Raw genomic sequence first — 24557 nt, 5'->3', positions numbered from 1 at the left:
AGACATGTCTCCAAAATTATATTAATATATACACCATAGCATTTAGGATTGAATACGAGAACAAACAAAAGATTGCTGTTTTACAGGCTCTGGGTGCCTCTGAGTTGAGCAAAGGCTCTTCCATTCTCTCACTCTACTGTATTTTCCTCAATGACTAGCACACTCAACTGGGTCCTCCACTCTCTTATTTATTTCAACTATAATACCATCTCAAACGACCTTTGGCATTTCAAGAAGCCTTTGATTTCACGGCATGCTCACTTTGGGTGTCAACTTTTGGTCCCAGATTAATAGAGACAATCCCACCGGCAACTTACTGCTGCATCCTTAACCCTTGACTGGTTCCTCAACTAATACATTTCAGTTAGAGTGCCATCTCCTTAGCCCTTCAGATTTTGTAGACATTTTGATTTGAAAGCAGGCTCACCCTGGGTGTGAACTATGTGACCTGGATTTTCAATGAACATCCCTATGACCCAAAATCTGCACAATCTACACCCATGACAGACTGAAATTCAAACAGAGACCAGGAATAGTAGAGCCCGGATCTGGACCTCTATCAGAATGAACCACTTAACATTAAAAAAAGAAATAACAAAAATGATTCTTCAAAAATAGCTTTAAAATTTGTGAAGAGAATATTTGAATATAACCCATGCATGTTCCCAATAGGATGACCTGGTTCAACTCTTGTATTATCCTGTTGAATTATAAATCATTGCTTACCTTTGACAATAAAAATTAAATCAAGTTGCTTGAAATTAGTTAAATAAGAGCCTTAAAACAAGTAAAAAATAACAACTCGTATGAAAATTGTAAGTCTGTTGTAGAGATCAAAACTGGCTATAAGCCATTAAATATTGACAGCCAAGTGTTTTTTGTACACATGCTTGAATGTTGTAAATGATATACACCTCAAAATATTGTGTAAAATCTATGATACAGAAGAATGAATACCCATAAGTCAACATATGGGATACAAGTACAATCAATTAGAAAAACAAAAAATACAGCTTTTACAGAGACGAGCTGACTACTCTAATGTATTTGGCTTGTTTCCTGCAAGAATGAGGGAGATCTCAAGGCCACGACTAAAAGCTTGATTGAATAGAAGACGTGTCTGGAATGTCGAAATAAAAGGAAACCATGACAGGAATGCAATGGGAATGAACAAAACCATGCCCATGCCTGTATCATACAGTCGAGCAATGGCAGAAACTGACTTCCACAAACCAAGCCTTTTCACAATGGGCTTCCATGCAATTGCGAGCTGCATCAAGTAAATAATTGTTTAATGAGATCAAACAGTTCTGTAAGATCCCTGAGTACTTGTAATCTTCATCAAAATAGACAATCTAAATAGCTTACAGATAGAATGGCCCATCCAGTCGGGAGAAATGCCAAAACACTGGCAAAAAGGTCTGTCACTGTCAATGATGTGATAGCAACTACAACAGCAAGACCTGCTACAACTGCAATGAATGTAGCACCCTGAATGAACCGTAACATTAACTGAAAGTTCACAGAAACTCTTTTGCTGAATGTGAACACCTGCACATCTCAAAACATGGAAATTACTTGGATTCCATTAGATACAAGGGGGCAAAGAGCCTTTTATAAGTCATACTAATTTAAACTCAAAGCATAAACTGACCTCATGATTAATTCTATAATTTGACTTCTCCAAAGTTGTATTAAATAAAAATAATCTAGTCAAATAAATTATGATGCAAACCTTGAAGATCAGAATGAATCCAACCAGTATAATCCAAGATAAGCCATAGATCTACAGCCACATATTAAGTCATTTAAAACCTCGTAGAATAAAAAATAAGTCAACAGGTAGAGAAAACAAATAATAAAACAATACCCGTCATGTAAAAATAATCAAACTTCAAAAACAGTGCACTTCCTTCGAGAGAAAATAATGGGCTTCATAGAAAGTCCATGAGATCAATCATTTAAAAGTAGCACCATTCTATAAATGTAGGAACAAAATATATTAAGCAAGCAAAGAAAACCATCCAGTTCCTTACCTCATCAGAAAGGCTCATATTGAAGGGCAGAATGGTCTTGAAGGTGCAAGGGTCAAGAGAGTAAATACCAAAAAACCTCAAATGTGGGCATGCGAAGTAAAGCTATGTCTATGTGTGTTATATGAGAAACATTTGAAAATTATTTTGTGTTCACAGGCTAAAAGACTATCGTACCAGATAGTCTCCATCTAAATTGCCAAAACCAACAAATGGGTTAGTAGGATGGCAAAGACATCATGGTAGGATATGGAGTCAGCAGGTTTTCAAAAAAATGGTTACGCAACAGATTCAAGGAGCCTGGAAACTCCATTATAGGAAAGTGGACAGTATACTTGTCCCTGTACATACAATTTCTGGGACTAACTTTGTATATAATATAGTAGTCTTCCCTTAATTATTTTGGGTAACCTAATTTTATTAGAACCCCCATCCTTGTATCAGCACCATAATTACTGCATCTCTTGATAGCAATGGGCTCAGAAGGTAATAATATTAGAGCTATATAGCCCATTTTTAACCTGCAGAACCTTGATCCAAGCCCAGTTCAGATTCAGAAACAATTTGGATGTCAAGTTTGCTAGGGTGCACTTTTGGTCGGTTGGAGTCACCATGAATGAACTTGGGCAAACCAAGACCAGATTTTAAACAGTTCTTGTGGAATAAAAACAAAACCTAAGCATTTTGATATTTTTTTTGTACTGCCACTTGCGCGTACAAGGAACCTGGAAACTCCATTATAGGAAAGTGGACACTATACTTGTCCCTGGAATTTGACGAACTCTTATTGAAGTATATTTCAGATTTTTATGGTAGTTCTTTTTTTAAAACTATGCCTAATTGTAAATTGATTCCTACTTTTAAATGGTGTGGGCTACCCTCCTGACAAATTGCACCCAAAAGTCAAAAATATTGGAAAAAAAAAAAAAAAAAAAACTCAAATCTGCAAAAACAGGCCAATTTTTAGCAAATTTCTTGTTGTTTTCTGCTACTAACCACTGAAATCAGGAAGAATTCATACTGAATTTTTCATCAAAAACTGCTGTGTTTTCGCAATTTTCAAAAAAATTCAAAGGTGCAATTTGTTGTGAGGATAGCCACATCCCCTTCAAACAGCATGCGCACGCACATAGACATATATGATTTTTAAATCCTTTCTGTGCAGACAAACCTAACCCTATAATATTATATATGTGTGTGATCTTTATATCCTTTCTGTGCAGACAAACCTAACCGTAAAAAAGTTTTTAACAAAGATACAATGGCAAATTAGCATTAGAGGTTTACAACTCTTTCACAGATTCACCACTGAAACCTACACATGGGGCACCTTTTTTTCTTTTGGTAATCCCAACTCACTTTCACAAATGACTAGGATATTAAATATTTATGGCATGATCTACCAAATATTGAATTTTGTAAAGAACAGATAAAAGGATTGTAGAACCAGAACAGAAGGCAGTTATTTGCTTGCCAACCATACATCATGAGAAAATACACGTAAGAGTAAAAAATGTTGAGACCATGTGCATTGAATCTTGAATTTACAGTTGCAATCTGTTCTTGTCAGAACTCTCACGATAGTCTTATGCACACATCCATAATCCATGCTATTGGAATAAGATGCATAATATTCAACACCGAATATTGGCAAAATTGATACTTTTTACTATATATACTTTTTAACCCCACAGACACATACACACATAGTGGTGAAGTAAAGGCATTTGCAAACTGCAAGACATGAACTATTTTACTTTGAAATCCATTACTATTTTGTACTACAGCACCATGCACACATGCTTCTACGAAGCACCCCCAAGCTTTATATTTCAAACCAAATGAGCAAATTAATCTGAAAGAATTCCAGTACACATTACCACAATAGAAGTATCCCTTCCAGTGACATGTAACTTGTATACAATGCCATATTGAAAGAGGAAAAATCGTAAACTTAGAATTGTCTCAAAAATTCTTCCCCTCAAAGTCCGTATGTGCACCTGCAATGTGAAAAAAAGGCAGATTGATCACGTAAGCCAAATATCATAACTTCAGAAACCTGCTGAATGGAATGCTAGTATCCACAGTACTAAACTGCGCCTAACCAATTTATAGGCAGGTACACATTATATAGTGTTTATAAATCCAAAACTTTAGGTATCAAGAAGCATACAAACATAAGATATTTCAAGAGAATGATAATACACTAAGAATAAAGTTTCTTGATCTTCCAAAAGAGCATATAAATATAAGAAGTGGGGTCTTAATACAAAGTTTGAACTTCAAACAATACAAAAGCTTCTTTAATAATCCTATCTCAAGACAATCTGAACCCTTATTGTACAACACACTCTCCTCTCTATTTCCTTCACTGTAATATATGCAAAGTTGGCTTTAGCGTAAGCACAAGACCATAAAACTTGCCATAAGTCCTTCCATTTGTGGGGACAAGTTTTCATTTAACCAGCTGGGCTCTCCCTCATAGAAAAGTAAATCAACAACAAGTTTTTGGGTCATGGCCACAATAAGAAACTTTAAAAGAGTTCTGAAATAATTCAACAAGTCAATAAAAGTTGCCATAAATCCTTCCATTTGTGGAGACAAGCTTTCATTTAACCAGCTGGGCTCTCCCTCACAGAAAAGTAAAACAATAAAAAGTTTCTGGGTCATGACCACAATAAGAAACATTAAAAAAGTTCTGAAATAATTCAATATTGTGGTACTAGCCATATTATAAGCTGGCTAACAAGATAGGTGGAAAACATGAGGTCTGATAGCTACCCTAGACCTAGCCATCTTGACAGAACTCATTTACAAAGCTTATAAAAATAAAAAATTATTTAAATTTAGTTTAAAAATGTACAAATAAAAGAAATGCTTATAGACCCCAAGATTGAATATCATCATCATCATGAATCCTGCGACAATTTTCAAAGGCAATAAAACAACAAATTATTTAATATAACATATAAGAATACACAACACATGATGGAATTTTCATTGAAAAGAACTATTCTTTCATGGCCACTTAAAAGAAATTTAAACGTAAGAATAAAGAGAAGAAACATGCTAGGACACATAATATCTTTGAGGAAACCCATGATATTTTGTTTTAAGCATCTAAAGTGGGAGCAAAAGACGTGTGTTGATGAAGATTTAATAGTGGAGCAATGGCACGTGAAAAATGAATATCAAGGAAGATAATACCCTTCTTGAAATGGATGCATAAATATTTGTCCATTAGGATAGCCCAAGTTTTGAAATCATTAGGAAACATTCTTTTATCTGATTTTACTACTTGTGGAGCATGAAATGAACCCCCTCATCGCTGAAATTAATGGACAATCCCCCATTAATTTTCACATTAAGTTACTAGATGGAAACCTCTGATTCAAACAAATTCTAAGATATCTCAAAAGCATTTACATAAAATTTAAAAAAACGATCACAGCCAATTCGAGGAATATTCACAGCAAAGCTTAAAAATAATTGTTACTTAACAACAAAATAATGCAAATTTTGAAGGGACATTAAATAGCACTCGAGATTGAATACTGTGAGACTGTAGCATTAAGCTAACATTCTAGATACCTTTTTTCACTTAGTGACGTCGATACCTTTTTTCACTTAGTGACGTAGTGTTTAGCGGAGTTTTTTGTAAGTGTTTGTTAGTTTTAGTCTAGTTTGGCAGTAGTTTGAGTTTCTTAGTTTCCTAGGCAATTGAGAAGTCTTGTCAAGAGTTGGTGGAACCTTGATCAAGTTTAAGAAAATTCATCAGGTCTGGAAAGTTGAGTTTAAATGATTTATGGAAACCATGTTGGTTGTTGACCTTTCCTGGTCAAGGTAAGCTAAGTTCAGGACTTTCCTTTCTATGGGTCATTTTCCCACCCTTGGGAGGATATTGAAACCAAGAGATGAATAAAGAAAGTTTGTTTCAAGGTGTAGAATTGAAATCTTCCTTTTTGTGGTCAATTTTCCACTCCTACGGGAAATTTATAAGTAAAGTTGTAAAAAGGAGGGTAGAATTTCCTTGTAAACTTTGAGCTTCCACCCTTTGACAAGTTGGAAATAAAAAAGCTTCCTTCTACCGCTTGAATTTCCACTCCTGATGGTTAAATAATAATAAAAGATGAAAGAAAAGTGAAATCTTCCTTGTCAGGTTGTATTTCCACCCAATGAAACCAAGAAAAAAATCGAGTGAAAATTAAAAAAGAAAAGAGTTGACGTGAATTTCCTTGTGAAGGTCAATTTTCCACTCTTAAAGGAAAATTTAGCAATATGAAAGAGAAAAATAGAATTTCCTTGTCAACCAAGAAATTCCACCCTTTGTTAAGAAGTGGTCTATTTTTTTACCCTCCAAGCAATATGATGAACAATGCAGGCAAATGGGGATGTAAAAGAAGAAAAACAACGAAGTAAAGGAGGAAACTATAATCATCCTTGTGAGTATCAAATTCCCACCCTTCGCACAAAACTTCCTTGTAGGGTGTGCAAGTTTAAACTGATAAGACATAAAAAGTTCGTAAAACTTAGGATTAGAGAGTACAATTTTAAGGAGCAACATAACAAACTAGAAAAATCAGAATTCATATCCAAATCAGAACTTGTTTGATGGAAATGCAAGGAGTAAGAGCAAGGTGGTGAATAATGACATCATATTTCTTTATCAAAATGCCAGATGAATGTAAAAATTGTATTCTTTGGAAAAGATGTTCTATCATAAATATGTCTTAAGTTCTTTCAATTTTGCTTCATAAAATTAACAACTATTTTTTCTTGTCTTCCAAGGATGAATATATGGAGATGATCATAGGAGATTCAATTCAAGATAAAATTCATGCAAAAAGGCAAATTACTCTACCACCAGAAGGCTATCTCAATCTTGATTTTCCTTTGGAAATCCAAGATTAACACAAAGAACCCAAGCATCACAAGAAGAGAGAATGAAGAAAATCCTCAAAGATGAAGCAATTTGGGAATATGAAACATCACATTCACAACAAGAGGATAGTTTCAGATGAATTAATCACAATTCGAAAAATGTTGAGTTTCAAAAGATCTCTTCTTTGTGAATCAAAGATAAGGATGTAGACAATAAGGTGGTATATGTTCATCTTCCACCATAGTAACACGGGGATGTGTCCCCGACATTTTTGCCTGGCTCACCTGAGATGGGGACGCACCCAGGACAAGGGGACGATGTACCCACGTCCCCAGCGGCACCACCAATTCGCCGCCGCCATGGGGATGCCCCCGCATCCTTGCTGGGGATGGGGGGTGAGAACGCATTGTTCAACCTAACTGGGGATGATCAGCCACCCCCCGTTTTGTGACATTAAAAAGTGCAAAAAGAAATTATGTTAAAATATTTTATTATATATTTTTTTATTTTTTTCTAATCATAGGGTGTGGGATACATTTAGAGGTTGAAATCCCATTAAATTTCTATGTTTTCTCATTTATATTCATTTCATGGTTTTCCAATTTTTGCAACAGTAGCAAGAAGAGTGAAGAGCTCATAGAAGGGTGATTATTTGAGTGAAGAGAGCGTGTGAAAGGTAAAAAGTAAGGAGCAAGAAGAAGAGAAGGAAGATTTTTCAGCTTGTTCAAGAGATTTGTGAAGCAAAATGTAGGGTTTCTCTTGGTTTTCTAAATTTATTTTCTGATTTTTCATGTCATCATCATTGTTTTTTGTTTCTAGTTTGAAGCTTTTAGTTCTTGGTTGAACTTGAAGTTCATTTCTAGATTTAGTAGATGTTTTTTTTGTTTCATTTCCAAATTTTTGTTGCTTGACTTTTACTATAAAAGTTTGTGATTTTGAAGAATGGCATAGGCTGAAAGCATGTATTTATTTTATATTTTTTTAATTTTGCAAAATGCAATGTGAAAATGAGCTCCCAAGGTCATGACTCATGCGGGTCAAATAACAGCGATGATGAGATGGATTTTGAGGCTCATTCTTATAGCAGCCAAGAAGATTATAACCCTAAGGCTAAGCATGATGAAGAGAATGAGGAAATAGATTCACAATCAATAGATAATTGGCCACCCGGTCCACTAGCTACAGATTGCCCCTCTGCTCTTTTCGCAAAGTGGGCTAGTGGAAATTATGACTCTAAATCTCCTCTTGCACAATTTGTAACAAAGATAACTGCATGAACAACTACAGGTGGTAATACAAGGAAATGGAAATGCAACATTCATGGGACAGATTGTTTTGGGAGCATAACTAGAGTGAATGCACATTTCCTCATTTGAACAGGAAAAGGTGTGGGTGTATGCAAATTCTTGATGAAAGCGAAAAAATTGAGTTCACCAAGCTTTGGGGTGTTCGAGATGACTTGGGAGTTGAGGTACGTACCACCTTGACTGGTAGGCAATAGGTTTAGAGTCTTCAGCAGGCTTATGAACAACCATGTTTTTCTACTCCTAAACCACAATAGAGACCTACATCATTTGGAGGGGCAGCCTCGGGTCCTACTACATCTAGTGCTATACTTGAAGCACAATCTAGCAAAGAGAAAAGAAAGGTGTCCTCTGAAAGTAACCCCATTGCCGATTTATTTAATGCCCGCCTGAGAGAGGAGATAGAGGATGCAATTGGTAGATTTTTTTTTTCCAATGTCATACCTCTTTATGTGACACAATCTCCTTATTATAAGGAGATGATGTAGCTAGTGGCAAAGGCAAGAGGGCTGTCATTTGTGCCACTAGTTGAGCACATATTGCTGACTAGAGTCGTGAATAAAGAGTATGCCAAGATTTCTATAGAGGAGAACTTGAGGTCAATTTGGGAGAAGTATGGTTGCAACATCATTATGGATGGGTGGACAAACATTAGGAACCATCCACCCATCAATATCATCATTACATGCACAAAGGAGCCATTTTTTCTCAGAGCTATTGATTGTTCAAGGCATCAAAAGGATGTTGATTTTCAATTTAATATACTTTACGATGCTATTGAGGAGGTTGGGTCACAAAATATGGTCCAAGTAATGATAGATGCAACACCTGTGTGTAGAGCTGTAGGGAGACTTGTTGAGACAGCTTACATACACATTTTGGGGACTTCATGTTGTGTGCATGCCATGAACAATGCACTAAAGGACATGAGGAAGATTATCTGGATTAAGGGAGTAGTGAATGATGCAAGCTATGTATAGATGTTTATTTGCAACGACCACACATCACATGCCCTTTTTAAGAGATTCAAAAGGAAGAAGTTCTTGAAACTAGTTGAGACCTAATATGCATCCTACTTCATTCTTTTGGAGAGAATGATTGAGTTGCAGGAGCCATAACAACTCATGGTTATGACGAATCAGTGGAATAGGTGGGATAGGTCTAGGACAGAGTAGGAATTGAGGGTGGTGATAGAGAAGAGCGATGTATTTTGGAGTGATGCAAAATACATTGTCTCTATCATCACTCCAATTTTCCATGTCATCAAATATGAGGATGGGGATGCAACTACTCTTGGAGAGGTGTATGAGTGGATTGATGCTATGCTTGGCTAGGTGAGGGCAGCTCTGCGAGAGAGAGATCCCTAGTTTAGCATTTTATACTAAGCACGTTCGGCCTATTATTCATTGTAGATGGGATAGACTCAACACTCCCTCACACATGGCTACTTATACATTGAATCTAAGGTGGTACATGCCTAGGCCTAGGAGATTTACACAACTGGATGATGAGGTAATCTATTATCAATTTAGTACACTTGCACTTATGAATATTTAATTTTTAATTTTAATAATTTAAAATTTGAATTTCAGGTGAAGGAAGGATTCTTCAAGGGGATTGATAGGATGTATGATATTGAAACAGGTTTGCACTAAGTGGACCAAATTTGCTACTACTAGGGGGTATCTAGCTAGAGCAAAGGCCGAAATAAAAACAATGGCACAAGAGGATCCCATTTTGTGGTGGAATTGCCATGGACCTAAATCAACAACTACAACACTAGCGATATGTCTCCTGTCTCAAGTTTCTTGTTCTTCAACTTTAGAAACTTTACTTTTCACTTTCAATTTCACACTTACTTTTAGTTATGAATTTTAATTTTTTAATTCTCATACTACTCATTTGGTTGCTATCTTAGGCATCTAGTTTTTCAGCTTATTAGAGGAATTGGCCTACTTATAGCTTCATCCATTCTCTTCAGAAGATCAAACTTACCTCTAAGAAAGCAAACAAGCTAGTGGCTATACATTATGCCTTGCATACCAAAGATCGCAAGACATGTGTACAAGAAGAGCCCTATAGCACGATGGGATGTAGAGCCACAGGAGCCCAAACAGGTTGATAAGGATGCTTATACTTCTAATGCAGGGTTGGTTGGTATTCCTCTCACCGCTCTTACCCTTAGAAGAGGTCGAGAGTTCAGAGGATGTGTTAGTTGAGCCTCAGCCTCAGCTTGACATGGATAATTAGAGTCCTCTAGGCAACCTCTACTACATTTTGGTGGCTCTTGGGCCTTTAGTACTTGACATTTTGTCTTTTGATTTTGTAGTTTGTACTTGAGACTTGGATATTTGAAGTTTGAAACATTAAGCATTGAGCATTGTGCTAATATCACAGTTGATGCTACTTGATGTAATTAAGTTCATGATGCCATTGAATGATTGATGAGATAGTGATGCTCATACTTTTGCTAAATTGATAATACATATCTATGACTTTTGAATTTGACTCTTCAATCTTTGATTATTTAATTTATTTGATAGAAGTTAGAAGTTAGAACTTAGGTCTCTTTTATTGTTCAATGCTTAATGCAATGCAAAACTAAACTAGCAATAGCAATCTTGATGAACTTATACTTCATATTTATGTCTTATATTTTTATACATGTATTCATAATTAGCATTTTTTGTATCATATGTATAATATATACTATATACCCCCCTTCCCATCTCCCACGACTGCCCCCAGATTGAGGCCCCTTTGTCCCCCCGTCTCAAAAACTTGTCCCCCAAACCGGTGTAACTATGTCTTAACCAATTATGTGAATCCAAGTTGACATATCCAAGTTCATCCAATCAAATTCATCCATAAGTGGACATGTGGAAAGCATTTAATGTATTACCACAATGAATTTTCTCATTGGTTCATCTTTGAAAGGATGTGTACTTTACAACAATGTAATTTTCCTATTGGATGCCATTGAGTATATGGGAGCAGTTGTTAGAAATTCCTTAATTAGGGTTACCATAGAATTATCGTGACATTGATTCAAATCAATATAGGCCCTCACCATAGTTGAGAGGTCCATATAAGGCTTGGCCTTCTCACTTGAAAGTGACTAGAGACATAGCTAGCTAGTCAAATAGAAAGTAGTAGAGTGTGCGGAGATTAGAAATTGTTGACAAGATTACGTTAAAGTTAATATACAATTTTCATTGAAAACAAGGTGAATCTTTATGTGATGTTTCAGTATTTTGCATGGTTTTTAGTCACTTTCTACTTCTCTAAGCTAAATTAGAATTTGCTAATTGAAATGGAGAAGTGCAAAGATGTAAAACAAATTTTGTGTTTATACACTTTGTTACTTGTTGATTGCAAGTTGCAATGTAAACTTGATGAAGTACTAAGTTTGATTGTGAATGTTAATTTGGATTGCACCAATATTGGGTATTTGGATGAATGTTGGCAAAGTGGAAACCCTTCCTTACCTTTTGAGATTGCATGCTTTTTATGTAATTGTTTCATTGGCGAACGAAGCTTGGTCAAGGAGTTCAATCATCTAAGCATCATCCATCGGCATCATTGTCCTTAGGAATAGAATATCATTCCTAACCCTTCTACCCTCTGTCTTTCTTTAAGTCAACTTAGTGTTCCAAGTTCCATCCATTAAGGGGAAAAATTTTATGAAGTCCAATAAGAAGTCAAGTCCCTGTGTGATTACCAACATATGACATCATTAAACTAAGTTTTGTCTAGCATTAAGTCATACATTAGTATTGTAAACATTGGAGTTGCTTTGTTTGGTCACACATCTGTTACATTTTTTCGCTTTTTAAGTTTCCTTATTTAAGAGAGGACAAATTACTTGGTGTTTTATTTTGTGTTGTGGTGGTCGCAGAACTCAATTCCTTTAGGGGACGGTTGGGCATCCCTTGTCCAACCAAAAATAATAAAGTTTGTTTTAAGAAAAACATTTTTTGAATATTCTATTGGTGGTATTGAATATCATATCGTGTTGCTCAATGCAATCATCTTTATGATGAGAAACTCATACTTTTGGTATCTATGACTATTATTATTTAATATTTATATAATAGAAGCTAGAACTCTTCCATTTGGTGATTCGATTATTTAAGATTTTTTATTTTTTTTATTCAATGCTCCACTTTCATGTTCCATGTTCAAGTATATATATTTTAGTAAATTAGTATTTACACCTTTATGTCTTATATTGTTATACGTATTTTCATAACTAGCAATTTAAGTACCACATGTATAATTGGAGCTTCCAAATATTTCGCTTCATAAAGCATGGATTGGTTATGATTCCACCTTGTTCTCACGATTTTGAAACCCGTCAAATTGGTTGCGCATGTTGAGAGCGAATTAGAAACTCTTCCCTTTACCATCGAAGACTTATCTTGATAAGGACCTCACGAAATCATGAGTAGTTGAGCTGAAACAAGCTTGGGCTCTTGTAACAACAACACGCCAGGATGGCAAATGGGTTGTGATTCGTGACAACTCCTCCCCTGTTGGACGAGCAATACAGTGGCTACAACTACCAAATGATGGTCACTAGGGCAGCTTGGGAGGAACGAATGCAACATTCATTACTTGCACATTCGACGTTGGAATGGTAATGGTTCCCTTTTGTCCTTGACGAGTTTTCTTTAGGACGCAACCAACTCTGCGGATCTTTTGTCAATGAGACCCATGAGAGCCTAGTTGGCCTCTTCTCGAGGCCATACCTTCCATTGGTAGTCGGCTTACAAGGATGAGGTAAGATGGTCTAGGGGCATTAGAGGTTCACTTGTTGTTGTCTACTAGTTAGAAGTCGGTTTCAAATAGTGATATTTGTGGTGCACTTGACAACTTTGCTAGATTTATGTGGGTTTGGGTGTGCTGAGTGGCCTCTGGCCTAAGAGAACTTTTCATTGCAATTTGTTACTTTCCACTAGCCTCCACCCAAATACGTTTTTTATTCACAATAGGCCTAAGGGAGACCATTTCACGAACTTGTTTGACAACACCACTAGGTTCTCTAATTTGGGGGATATCCTTATTCTTGGTGACTTCAACGCACCACCTAGGGACATGCAGATTACACTCCATAACTGAGTGTCTGATCTAATATGTACCTTTGTGTAATCTAGCCACCTCAGATTTCCAGAGGTCCTTTGATGATTCCTTGAGGCCCTTACGAGATACAATCGCCAATTGCTTCAGTTGTGTTTCCTTAGACCTATTGATCTTGAACAAACTTTGCAGCCTTCTCGGCTCCAGTTTGTTCACTTGGTCTTGTCAATTCAGTTCCTCTATTATTTGTGTTTTCAATCCCTACACCATCACCAACCCCCACCCCCTCATACCCTTGTGGCCCCTCTTCCCCATTCCCACCCCCTTTGTCCCGCACCTCCATTAGCTTTGATGATGACAACCAAACTCTTCCACATCCACCTCAAACAACTTCTTCCTCTAGATTAGGTCCCTCCACTTGAGAGCACCCCTTACTAGTTCAATCACCTTACCTCTTCCATCTAGGAGGCTGCCCTCCTCTTATTCCTCCATTTCATCACCCATTGGACCCCCTCCCCGTTCGTAGGAGCAGTTGCCTCATTAACCAGTGGTACAACGATGACTATAAGTCCTTCCACCACCACTTGTGCATGAGCGCCATCCTCCACCAGACCTCCTCTAGATAGCTAAAGGACTCCTACCGCCACATCCTCCGCTGTAAGAAGCGTGCTTTCATCTCTCACCGCAGTTGGTCCCTTCAAACCTCTTTCCTTCAATCACCCAAGACGTTTTAGCGCATTGTCTTCCCTTGCAGGTCCTCTCCTCTCCCTGCCCTTGTCTAGATCTCTTTAGTCACCCACACCACCACCCTCTACAACATCCATCATCATCCCCCCTTTACTATCACACCTCCCTTGGCCCCATTGCCACATTTTCATCTTCACCAACATCAATAAGGCAATCAAGTCCATGAGCAACAACAGGATCGTGGATGACGAAGGGTTTTAGGTAGAACTCTTCAAACTTGGCATCATGGTTTTGGGACATTTTCTCACACAGTTACTTAAGAGAGTGGTTTGCACAGGGTTCCCCTTCTTGGTCACATCACATCATCTATCTCATCCACAAGGTCTAGCTTGAATCTCATCCCAACATTTACAGGACCATCATGGTGGGGCACACTTTCTCTACATTGTATGCTACAATTCCTCACAATATTCATTCATGTGTTCATCATTAGAGGCATATTCATGCTAGAGGTGGGGGGGCTTCTGACTAGATTTCCAGACCATAGACTACATCTTCACTCTTAGAGCTATTAATGAGGAAGCATGTCATCGCTCCTCAAAGGTCTATTGTCACTTTGTGGGCTTCCACAAGGCATTTGATTATGTGCCTAGGGAAGCCCAATTTCAGAGACTGCAAAATATTGGTATATTGGCAACCCTATTGTGTAATGGGCACCCTAGAAATGCCCAAAAAACTGAACCAACTACTGATAGGAATTTACTCAAATAATTTGCATCCAACTCTTAATTTCTCCGTTAAATGTTTAAACCCCTTTGTGGTTCCGGAAATAAAATGTTTGTTTGTTTTTATCTCTTCGCATATATTTGAAACCACATAACATGAACAAGAAGGAATTTATAATAATATGCAAACTGAAGGTCGAACTACTGCTGAAATAAGATTAATTTTCAAACTAATAAAATCAAATACATAGCAGACTTTTTCAACTCACTAATTACTCCAGCATTATAACATAATGTTTCAATAATGACATGCCATCCTGCTGCTACAATAACATGAATAGTGTCGTGCTATTGTGACGTAAACAGTGTCACACTACAGTAACATGAATAGTGCTGCTACAGTAAAATCTGCCTTCAATCAGTCCAAGACTCATAAAATCATCCCTTCAGAATGGCATAAGCATCAGACAAGAAGCAGGAATGACATGAGCAAACATCCAATCTGCCTATAGCTGGAAATGTGCCCAATCTGTGCTAGTTAATGAAGCTGATAGCAATGAATTCCAAAGGCCAAACCCCAAGGGAATGACATCTAGAATGTCACGAGAGAGGATAGGCGTCCTCTAATGCCAACAACGGATCTGTAACTCGTACATCAATTTTCTTCTCATATTCAACCTGTCAAATGAAGGCATTAACGCTCTCTTTTATTCTTTCTCCAAGGGTCGATTCAGCTCTCATGAGCAATGTGGGATAAAAGATGTGCAATATAAAACATATTAAAATATTCACTTATGTCTCCCTTTAGGCGCCTCTTTTGATTTGCACACAATCCCATAAAATTTAATATTAAAGTAACACTTTAATATTTTACAACTAAATTAAATGTTACTTTAATAATACTTTAGGCATAAAAATATATTAGCTATCGAACTCCGAAAACACGAGTGATAGCTCGTCGGAAAGCTCTTGCCGAGGAGTATCAAATCCGATCACCAAATTAGCCTCCCTTGTGTCCTGTTGACTTACTAAAAATAGTAAGTATGCCTGAGACTAAGTAAATCAACTCCATTTTGGCCCAAACTGGAGATGACTAGGCCAAAACACTCTAAGATCCCTTTAAACCCTTTGTTAGCCGTTGGGACCATGTAGAACTAAACTAACGCACACACGCTTGGTCAACTGCTAAAGTGGGGACATTAGATATTGTGTGTCATCATGAGACTTTACAAGACAATGGTTGGTTGCATTATGATCCCTTATGGGATGTCAGACTTCATTTGCAGCACCATTGGAGTGAAGCAAGAATGCCCCCTATCTCCCATTTTATTTGGGCTCTATATTGATGAGTTGGAGGTGTTCCTCCAGACACACTCCCTCCTCGGAGACATTTGCTACTTACACCAGGTTTTGATCTTTATCCTGCTATTCATGAAAGGCGTGGTCTCAAGGCCTCCTATTTGGAGGGACTTTAAAGACTCCTTAATGCCCTTGCTTCTTTTTGTGATCTACAACAGCTGACAATGAGCCTAAGAAAGACCAAGGTGATGGTCTTTAATTGTCTTAAGACCTCTCACCTTCACTTTCTATTTCAGGGCGAGGAGTTTAAGATTGCCTCCTTATACACTTATTTGGGTGTTATGTTTCCAAGCCCTCACTTTAGCTTGAGACTGTTGGTTCAACCTCGCATCAACAAGGGCTATGATTCTTTGGTCCTTGTAGAGAGACAATGCTTCAAACATCATTTCCAAGACATAGGGTCAAAATTGACTCTTTCACACGTTTTGATTAGACCGACTATAATCTACAGCTCAATAGTTTGGAGGTCGTCTTTATTGGAGTTTAACTAGGCTTCTATGGAGAGGATCTAGACCCTTCTCCAACGGATTATCAGGATGTAGACAACATACCACTCACAGTATTGTTCTTGACGAGTTTGAGGTCCATCCCTTCAGTCTTGATATTGTCTTTGATCTTATTTGGCTCTTACATCGCCTGTAGGCTTTATGAACTCCTCGAAGGGGTGTCACAAAATTCTTACCTAGCTTATTGTTCTTCAAAGGCTATTCTATGCCTCCTTTAGTCAAGCTCGTTGTTGGTTTGCCCATGCCTCGACCTTGTTGAGCTCTATCAAGATCAATATTGATCATCTCCTCACCTTCTAGTACTTCCTAGATGCCCCTTCTCATCTTTTTCCTCCCCGACAATAGATGAACATGCTTATCACAGTATATTCATACTACTTAGACCAGTTCCCTTAGAGGACTACATCCTAAGATGACATTCTATGCAAAGCACTTCCTCAAGTTACAAGATGAGGTCATTATGCGCCCCTCGTACCTTTCCCATGGTTGGTCTCATGCTCTCCACATCTCTCTTGGTTCCTTCTGAGTGAGTTCTCGTCAATTCCACATCTAGACTGACCACCATTTGGCTAGGAAGGATAGAATTTGCTAGCTTTGTGATCTGGGGGAGGTTGAGATGGAGACTCACTTCATTTTTCGATACCCCATCTACTATGAGATCAGAGGGAGATTCTGCTACCTATTTAGAGAGGTTCAGTCTCTTATAGCCTTCTTCACACACACACTAATCAAAGGTGCTTTTCTATCTTCAAAAGACTCAGCAGCTCTGGGACTACATCCTCAACATATTCACCCTCAAAGATCGCATTCTGATCAGCTCATCACCTCTTTCTTTATCGTGGTACCTCCCATGCAAAGCACCAAGTGGGTACTAGACCCCCCTTTGGGATCTCCAAGAGCCGTGAGATTGCGTAGATCCTAATGACGCCAAGAAGCATCCTGGCTCGTGATTGCTTAATGAAAACCAATCTTGAGTGAGCAGACTATAATGCCCCTAAATCAGAAAACTAGATCCAAATAAAATTATCAATTTATGAAGCAGCTAAAAGAAGACCCCATTAGGCGCAACGTCTACATGACAAGGGGGTTGAGTTTTATATAATGTTACTCTCTCTTCTGACAAGTAACATAGAAGAAACTTTGATTTTAACAATGGCTCATATTTAAGCTGTTTTTTTTTTAAGAGCTATTAAATTAGATATAATAACTTCAATGAAACTTGATTTCTATTTTTACAATTGTGATTAAAATTTGTTCTTCTCTAGTATGATAGGTGATAAGCAAACTGCATAATTTGAGCTAATGTAATAAAAGATAAAATAATCCAGAAGCCAACTAACTTGCTCCTCATCCCACCACGCTTCCCAGCTCTCTTCTGCTTTCACCCCAACTCCACCTTTGTATAGAAGCCAGCTGGTCCAATCATCAAAGTCCTGCACAGTCCTGTAAAAGATGTATGTCAAAGAGGCAATTGGCTAATGTAAACTTTCGGTGTCTCATATTAGCAAGCAGAAACTATTAGATTATAAAAAGAAGTGTTCTCACAAGAATTTGATACCATCATCGAAATGATTAATAAAACGGAAGGAATTTTTGTAACTTACTTCTGCCACTCAAAGCCAGCAGGATTGAAGATATATGGAGCAAACAGCCATGAAACAGCAAGAAACCAACTACTTATAGTGAGGAGGATATAGGACACTGCACCACCTTTGGCATAACCATATCCCACATAAACTATAAGAAGCAACACCACTTCCAATCTGCATATTCATAGAGAGCAAATTACTTGTAGGAAGCATATGACTTGTCAGAAGGGAGAGTAATATTATATAAAACTCATCTCACCCTTTCACAAAATGGCTACGCGAGTAAAGCCTGTAATTCTCTGCAAATTTGATATGACGAACAACAAATCCTCGTCCAGTTGCTCTATACTGCAATTCAAAAGTGTTTTAAAAAGATGAAATGAGCTCATGAAATAAACAGAGATAAATTTTGATGCAAATTCCAGAGAATAATTTGAATCTAACCTTGGCACCTCCATGCAGAAGAGTTCGGCCAAAATAATGGGTTCTTGTTCCAAGGGAAAATGTAAAAAATACAGAGCATAATTGAAGCTGCATAATTACAAAACTGACAATAGCCTGCAAAATATTAGATGCTAAATGAGATACTACTAGAACATAACTCTAAATAAGAACAAAAAATTGCATTTTGTTTAAAAACGAAAACCTCTATAAATACCAAATCATGTTGTATAGCAAGTTTGATATTTCCATCCCAACCAGAAGTTTCCTAACTCGATACCATAAATAGAAAATCATATTCAACCAACAGAGAAGAAAAGCACGATTTCAGGTACACAATCAGGTTCTATTCCATATTCTATACAATTTTGTTCACCTAGTTCTAACAATAAAATGCATTCCACTCAAAAGAAAAAAGAAAGCAAAAATATTATTTCATTTCTATGACTAGTCAACAGGATTTAAAAATACAGTCTTGCAATTGCAAAAGGAGATAAAATTTGAGTTCCAGCCTATAAAAGAATGACAAATCAAAAATGGCTAAATGCATAAGAACATAAAATGCAAAGCTAAATATTATAAAGGCATCATGGTAGAAAGGATACTACAAATACCAAAAAGAATCACTCAAATAGCTTAAGCTTCCTTCAAGACAAAATTAGAAAACACTTTTCCATTAGTAGCTATTTTATGAATGGTACTCCATGTACAATCTAAATATCAATTCTCATGGAAATATTTCCCAAATTTCTTGTTAAAACCTACGTCACCAAATGTTCGCTGTAAAACCCTGGAATTCAAAATTGGGTTTGTATGCAATTCGAATTTGTTCTGAAATCATGGGAATTTCAGAGCCAGCCGGAGAAAATCATTGCAAATTTGGTGACAGAACCCTGGGCAAATTTGCTGTGACTTCTGAGGAATTTTGAAAATGTGGCATGAACCTGGACGGAATTCTGGTGAAATTGGAATGAAACATATCAGTTGTACCTCAGACAGTATATCACTGTTACAGTATCTTAACTATATAGCTTGATTTAAAAATAGAAATTCCTTTTAGATATATCATAATCTTTAGGATTAAATTTAACATATTTCCTTTGTGCTAGATTTTGTGACAACATTTTTTTCAGTAAGCAACTCCCCTAGTCCCTTTCTCTTCTAAGGCTTGGGTTTGGATTTAGCACATTGATTATGAGGGGTCCCTTATAACGTGTTGCCAGTGTCACAAGGTGGAATATAGCATTTCTGCATGTGTCTTTCCACTGGTGAACACAGGCATTGTACGGTCCAGCAAGTTCCTTCCGCTGCCTCATTGGGGTTCGTTGATGTGTGTTGTCCAGTCGTGGACAATAATCTTCTGGAGATCTCTCTATTTAGATAAAGAACTGTCGTGATGTAATTGAGGAAATGATTCAGGTTTCTCATCCTCAATCCTAGCCCCCTTTCAAAGAAAATTGTTTATTCTCCTCCTTGAGTTCAGGGCAGAGAAGCATTGCAATCCTGGTTCTCTAAAGCATTTTGGATGTAAGCCACTGGAGGTGGTAATTCAGCTACTTAAAGACTCTTTTAATTTCCCCTGCATTCCCTTGAACAGGGCTTCTCTGCTGGTCCCTGCAGGTTCTATTTTACTAGGGGTTTGTGTCTCACTTCCTGCAAGACTATTTTTGTTTTCCTTCTAGGCTGCTTTGTAATGGGTCCAGGCCCATCGTATAATTTTACCTTAACCATAACTATTACAAAAAATTGGTAATAAGTGTGTTGATAATTATTAATATACACAAATATTTACATCCATAGTACGTTTCTAACTTTACAATGATATAATTTGATATTTCAAATGGCTTGAATTTAATTCTTTTCCCAGTATAAACTCCATTTCTTTAAAGCAACTAACATTAAGAATTAAAATACATTAGACAAAATTCAGCAGAATTAAAATACTCAGTCTTCCTAAATTATTGACTTCTTTATGTAAACCAGGAAAGGTGACTTCAATACTAGAATGATAAAAAGCCAAGGAAATTAACATATATGAGTACATTAAAGTTTCAAGAATTGATCAAATCCTCATATATCAATCTCCTCATGGCTTATCATTATGGGTTGCATATTTCCTTGGTTACATGTAGCAATAGACCAGAATAGAATGAGAGTTTTGTAGTCATGCAGATCTTGTTCTAATAGCCCAACAAGAAGTCAGTTTGGTTTCGAAGGTGTTGGATCTGAGTTCAAATGATGTTTATCATTCATTTGCACCTTTTGGGCCTAAAAGATGAAGACAAACTCTTAGATAGTCACATAGGATTGTGTAGGAAGCTCACAGATCAGTGGATAGAATTTGATATTTTCAGCTTCGTGTAAACGGCTATTGATGTTAAGCATATTTAACCAAGATAACCTACAAGTCTGAAAGTACAGACCGTACTACTTCTTACCCTAATATATCCTTAGGCTGGCATTAGATTATATATTTTTTCCTAAGGAGCCGGCGACTTCTCAAGAAGTAACTTTATAACCCTTAACCAAGCTAACACATTGTTAGTTAGATGTTATTGTGTTTATCTTCCAAGATCGCCGACTTGTAGAAAAATTAGTAAATGCTAGTTTAGGAAGGGTTATGTCCCTTTGAGGGACATACCCTTTAGTAAGGATATATATAGGGAGGTTATCTGTGCAGTTAGAGGAAACACAGTAACAATTAAGTCTGCTCTTCTAAACATCAATATCCTGTAATTAATATCAGAGATACTCTCACTCAATCAAAGGTTGATTATTCCTTATTGTATCAGCATTAGAGAAGTTCAGTGTTCTTCACATATTACACAATTAAGGTTATTTCCTCAAGCAATATCATCATACTGATCTATTGCAGAAATTTATAATTTCGGATCAGAAATATAGGTGTCAACTTCTTCAATATTCAGATTATTAGAAGACCATTCTCAGCTATCAAGGACTGAAGTAAAAGTCTGACTCAAAGAATACAGAATTTGCAGATTCTTTACAATTGATACCCTGGGTTCTTAGCACAAAATGGACATCAATCAAATAAAATGGACTCAAGAACATAAGTTTCAAGTAAATGCTGAGAAGGACGCCTTCGAGCATGAATTCAACCATGTGAAAGTTTTAAGTCGATGATGAGAAGGATGCCTTCGAGCATGATAAGAAGATAAATCTAATTCTAAGCATCCTATGGCAGTCCCCTTGTAGCAAGAAACTTTAAATGATTTAAGGAGGAAAAATTTGTGTTTCTACTGTTGAGGACCTTAATTTCCCTATGAAGCCTAAGGGCAAGAATAAGATGGAACAGTTCTACAATGATGAAGATGGTTCTAATTTTACCAGAAAGACAGCTGATTATGATCATGATGCACATGGAGCTACAAGCAATGGTGATGATGAGGTAGATGATTCTAACCTCAAGGTTGCTTACCTTTCTCGCATGTGAAAGGAAGGAACTTTACGGATGCATGGACTCTTGGCAGGACAGAGCGTCATTACACTCTTGATACAAGTGCTACACATAATTTCATCGATTCGCATTTGGTTGCCAAGAGGGGAATTTAGACTAAGGATTTTGAGGGACTTAGAGTTCAGGTGGTAGATGGTTACAGTCTTAGGTGGAACAAGATGATTTTTGAGCTCCCAGTAGAGTTGAATACTTATTCATTTAAGGCAGATTTCTTTGTGCTGGAGATGGACAGTGCTGATATAGAACTTGGCATGGCTTGGTTGCATACAGTTAAGGACATTTACATGAGCACTGAGAGGATGGAGATGAGATTTATTAAGGATGGCAAAGCACAAGGTCTTAAGGCCATCAAGAATAGTGATCTTAAGAAGATTTCCTTCAAACGTATGCAGCACTTAGTCCGGTATGATGACATGATTGATTGGGCAGCAAAGTCGAGGATGTTGCCTACATTGGATAGTACAGATAAGCCATCCTACTACCCTGATATTCAACAGTTGAGGAGTAAACACTCCAAAGTGTTTACCGATTTATCACCTAGCAGGCCACCTAATAGAGGGATTGAGCACATCAGAGTTAGAGGAGGGTACTAAGCCCTTTGTGATTACAGCTAACCAGCACCCGAAGCAGCTTAAGGATGAGATTGAGAAGACTATACAGGAGCTGCTTGCTATGGGTCACAGATAAGCCTACACTGGATAGTCTAGATAAACCATCCTACCACCCTGATATTTAACAGTTGAGGACTAAACACTCCAAAAGTGTTTAGTGATTTATCAACTAGCAGGCCACCTAATAGAGGGATTGAGCACATGCGAGTTAGAAGAGGGCACTAAGCCCTTTATGATTACACTTTATCAGCACCCAAAGCGGCTTAAGGATGAGATTGAGAAGGCTATACAGGAGCTGCTCGTTGTGGGTCACATCAAATCAAGTAAGTCTTGTTTTGCTTCATCAGTTGTTTTGGTGAAGGATGGAACACTTAGGATGTGTATCGACTACTGGATGCTTAATAAGAGGCCTATAAAGAACCGGTATCCTATCCCTCGAAATGATAAGCTGATTGCTGAGTAGCATGTGGCAAATTACTTTTCCAAGACTGAATTGAGATTGGGGTACCATCAGATCTGGCTCAAAGAGCAGGACGTGGAGAAGACAAAGTTCAGATGTCATTGTGGCCATTTTGTGTTTCTACTCATGCCCTTTGGCCTGACAAATGCCCCTGCCACATTTTAGTCTACTATGAACAGGGTCTTTCACTGTCACTTGCAAACATTTATGTTAGTATTATTTGATGATATACTTGTTTATAGTAAGACTTGGGATGGTCACGTAGCACATCCGGATGCAATATTGGATATTTTGGATAGGTCTTCCTTGTACACCAAGGAGTACAAGTGTGCTTTAGGCATGACTGTATTGTTATATCTGGGACATATCATCAGTGCAGAGGGAGTTCACATAGACCTTGATAAGGTTCGTGCTATTCTAGACTGGCCTACACCAGAGAACCTGATACATATTAGAGGGTTCATTATACCCAAATTTGTGGCAAGATTCTCTCCACATGCAGCTCCCCTTACTGATCTGACCTGTAAGGGTGCTTTAGAGTGGACTCCTCAGGCACAAGAGTGTTTTGAGAACTTCAAGGAGATCATGAGGTCATGCCCAATTTTAGCATTGCTAGATTTTACAAGGTCGTTTGAGTCGCACTATGATGCCTTGGGTGAGGGCATTAGAGAAATTTTATCCCAGGATCACCATCCTATATATAGCATATGAGAGCATGACGCTTTGGGGTCGTAAGAGATCATCCAGTGTTTACAACAAGTAGATGCTGGGCATTATGTACGCTTTGGCCAAGATCTGGCAATATTTAGTTAACACATTTTGTATCAAGATCGATCAAAATAGCCTAAAGCACTTATTGATTAGCAGGATATGAATGAGAGAGAAAAAGTGGGTCAATATGTTATAGTCATACAATTTTGACATCTCCCACATTGAGGTCACGAAGACCTTACTTGTGCTTGACTACAAAGATAGCAGATTACTGGGGACAGTTGATCGTCGCTGAGTATGCCAAAGATCAATGGACAGTCGGGATTGTGGATGATAGTATACAGGGCAGCAGTTATAACCTTGCAAATGAGTTGATAATTTACGACGGGAGGACCTATGTAATCCCAAGATCAGGTGTCAAGGAGATTATTCTTCCAGCCTCTCATCATTCACCATTGGCTTGACATCTCGGGTTTTTCAAAACCTACTGATAGATTTGGGAGAGATTCACATGGAAGGGCCTGAAGTTGGATGTGCAGTGGTACTTCAGCGAGTGCTCTGTTTGTCAACAGAATAAATAGGAGCATACCTATCCCGCAGGGTTGCTGCAACCACTTCCCATTCCTGAGCAGAAGTGGAATTGTTTGTCTATGAATTTCATTGTGGGCTTGCCGAAATCCCAAGGTAGAGGT

At 37.5% G+C, this 24557-nt stretch overlaps 1 protein-coding gene across 2 annotated transcripts in view; it reads right to left on the bottom strand.

The window, feature by feature from the left end:
- Window positions 1-824: 824 nt before the first annotated feature.
- LOC149563455 (callose synthase 10-like) overlaps window positions 825-24557 on the bottom strand; it is a 190269-nt gene continuing 166536 nt past the window's right edge. For both annotated transcript variants that reach the window (XM_089826706.1, XM_089826707.1), the window contains exons 45-52: window positions 18609-18722; window positions 18424-18512; window positions 18180-18338; window positions 17916-18018; window positions 3914-4033; window positions 1736-1786; window positions 1369-1551; window positions 825-1270 (exon numbers count right to left, since the gene is read on the bottom strand). In XM_089826706.1, the coding sequence (XP_089682832.1) occupies window positions 1034-1270; window positions 1369-1551; window positions 1736-1786; window positions 3914-4033; window positions 17916-18018; window positions 18180-18338; window positions 18424-18512; window positions 18609-18722 (1056 nt within the window). In that variant the 3' untranslated portion in view covers window positions 825-1033. The remainder of the gene's footprint in view (window positions 1271-1368; window positions 1552-1735; window positions 1787-3913; window positions 4034-17915; window positions 18019-18179; window positions 18339-18423; window positions 18513-18608; window positions 18723-24557) is intronic.

This window comes from Cupressus sempervirens, chromosome 4, assembly GCF_028749045.1.
Source record: "Cupressus sempervirens isolate cs-2001-9-10 chromosome 4, ASM2874904v1, whole genome shotgun sequence".
NCBI classification, from domain to species: Eukaryota; Viridiplantae; Streptophyta; class Pinopsida; order Cupressales; family Cupressaceae; genus Cupressus; species Cupressus sempervirens.
This window is presented reverse-complemented; position numbering and strand designations above follow the sequence as displayed.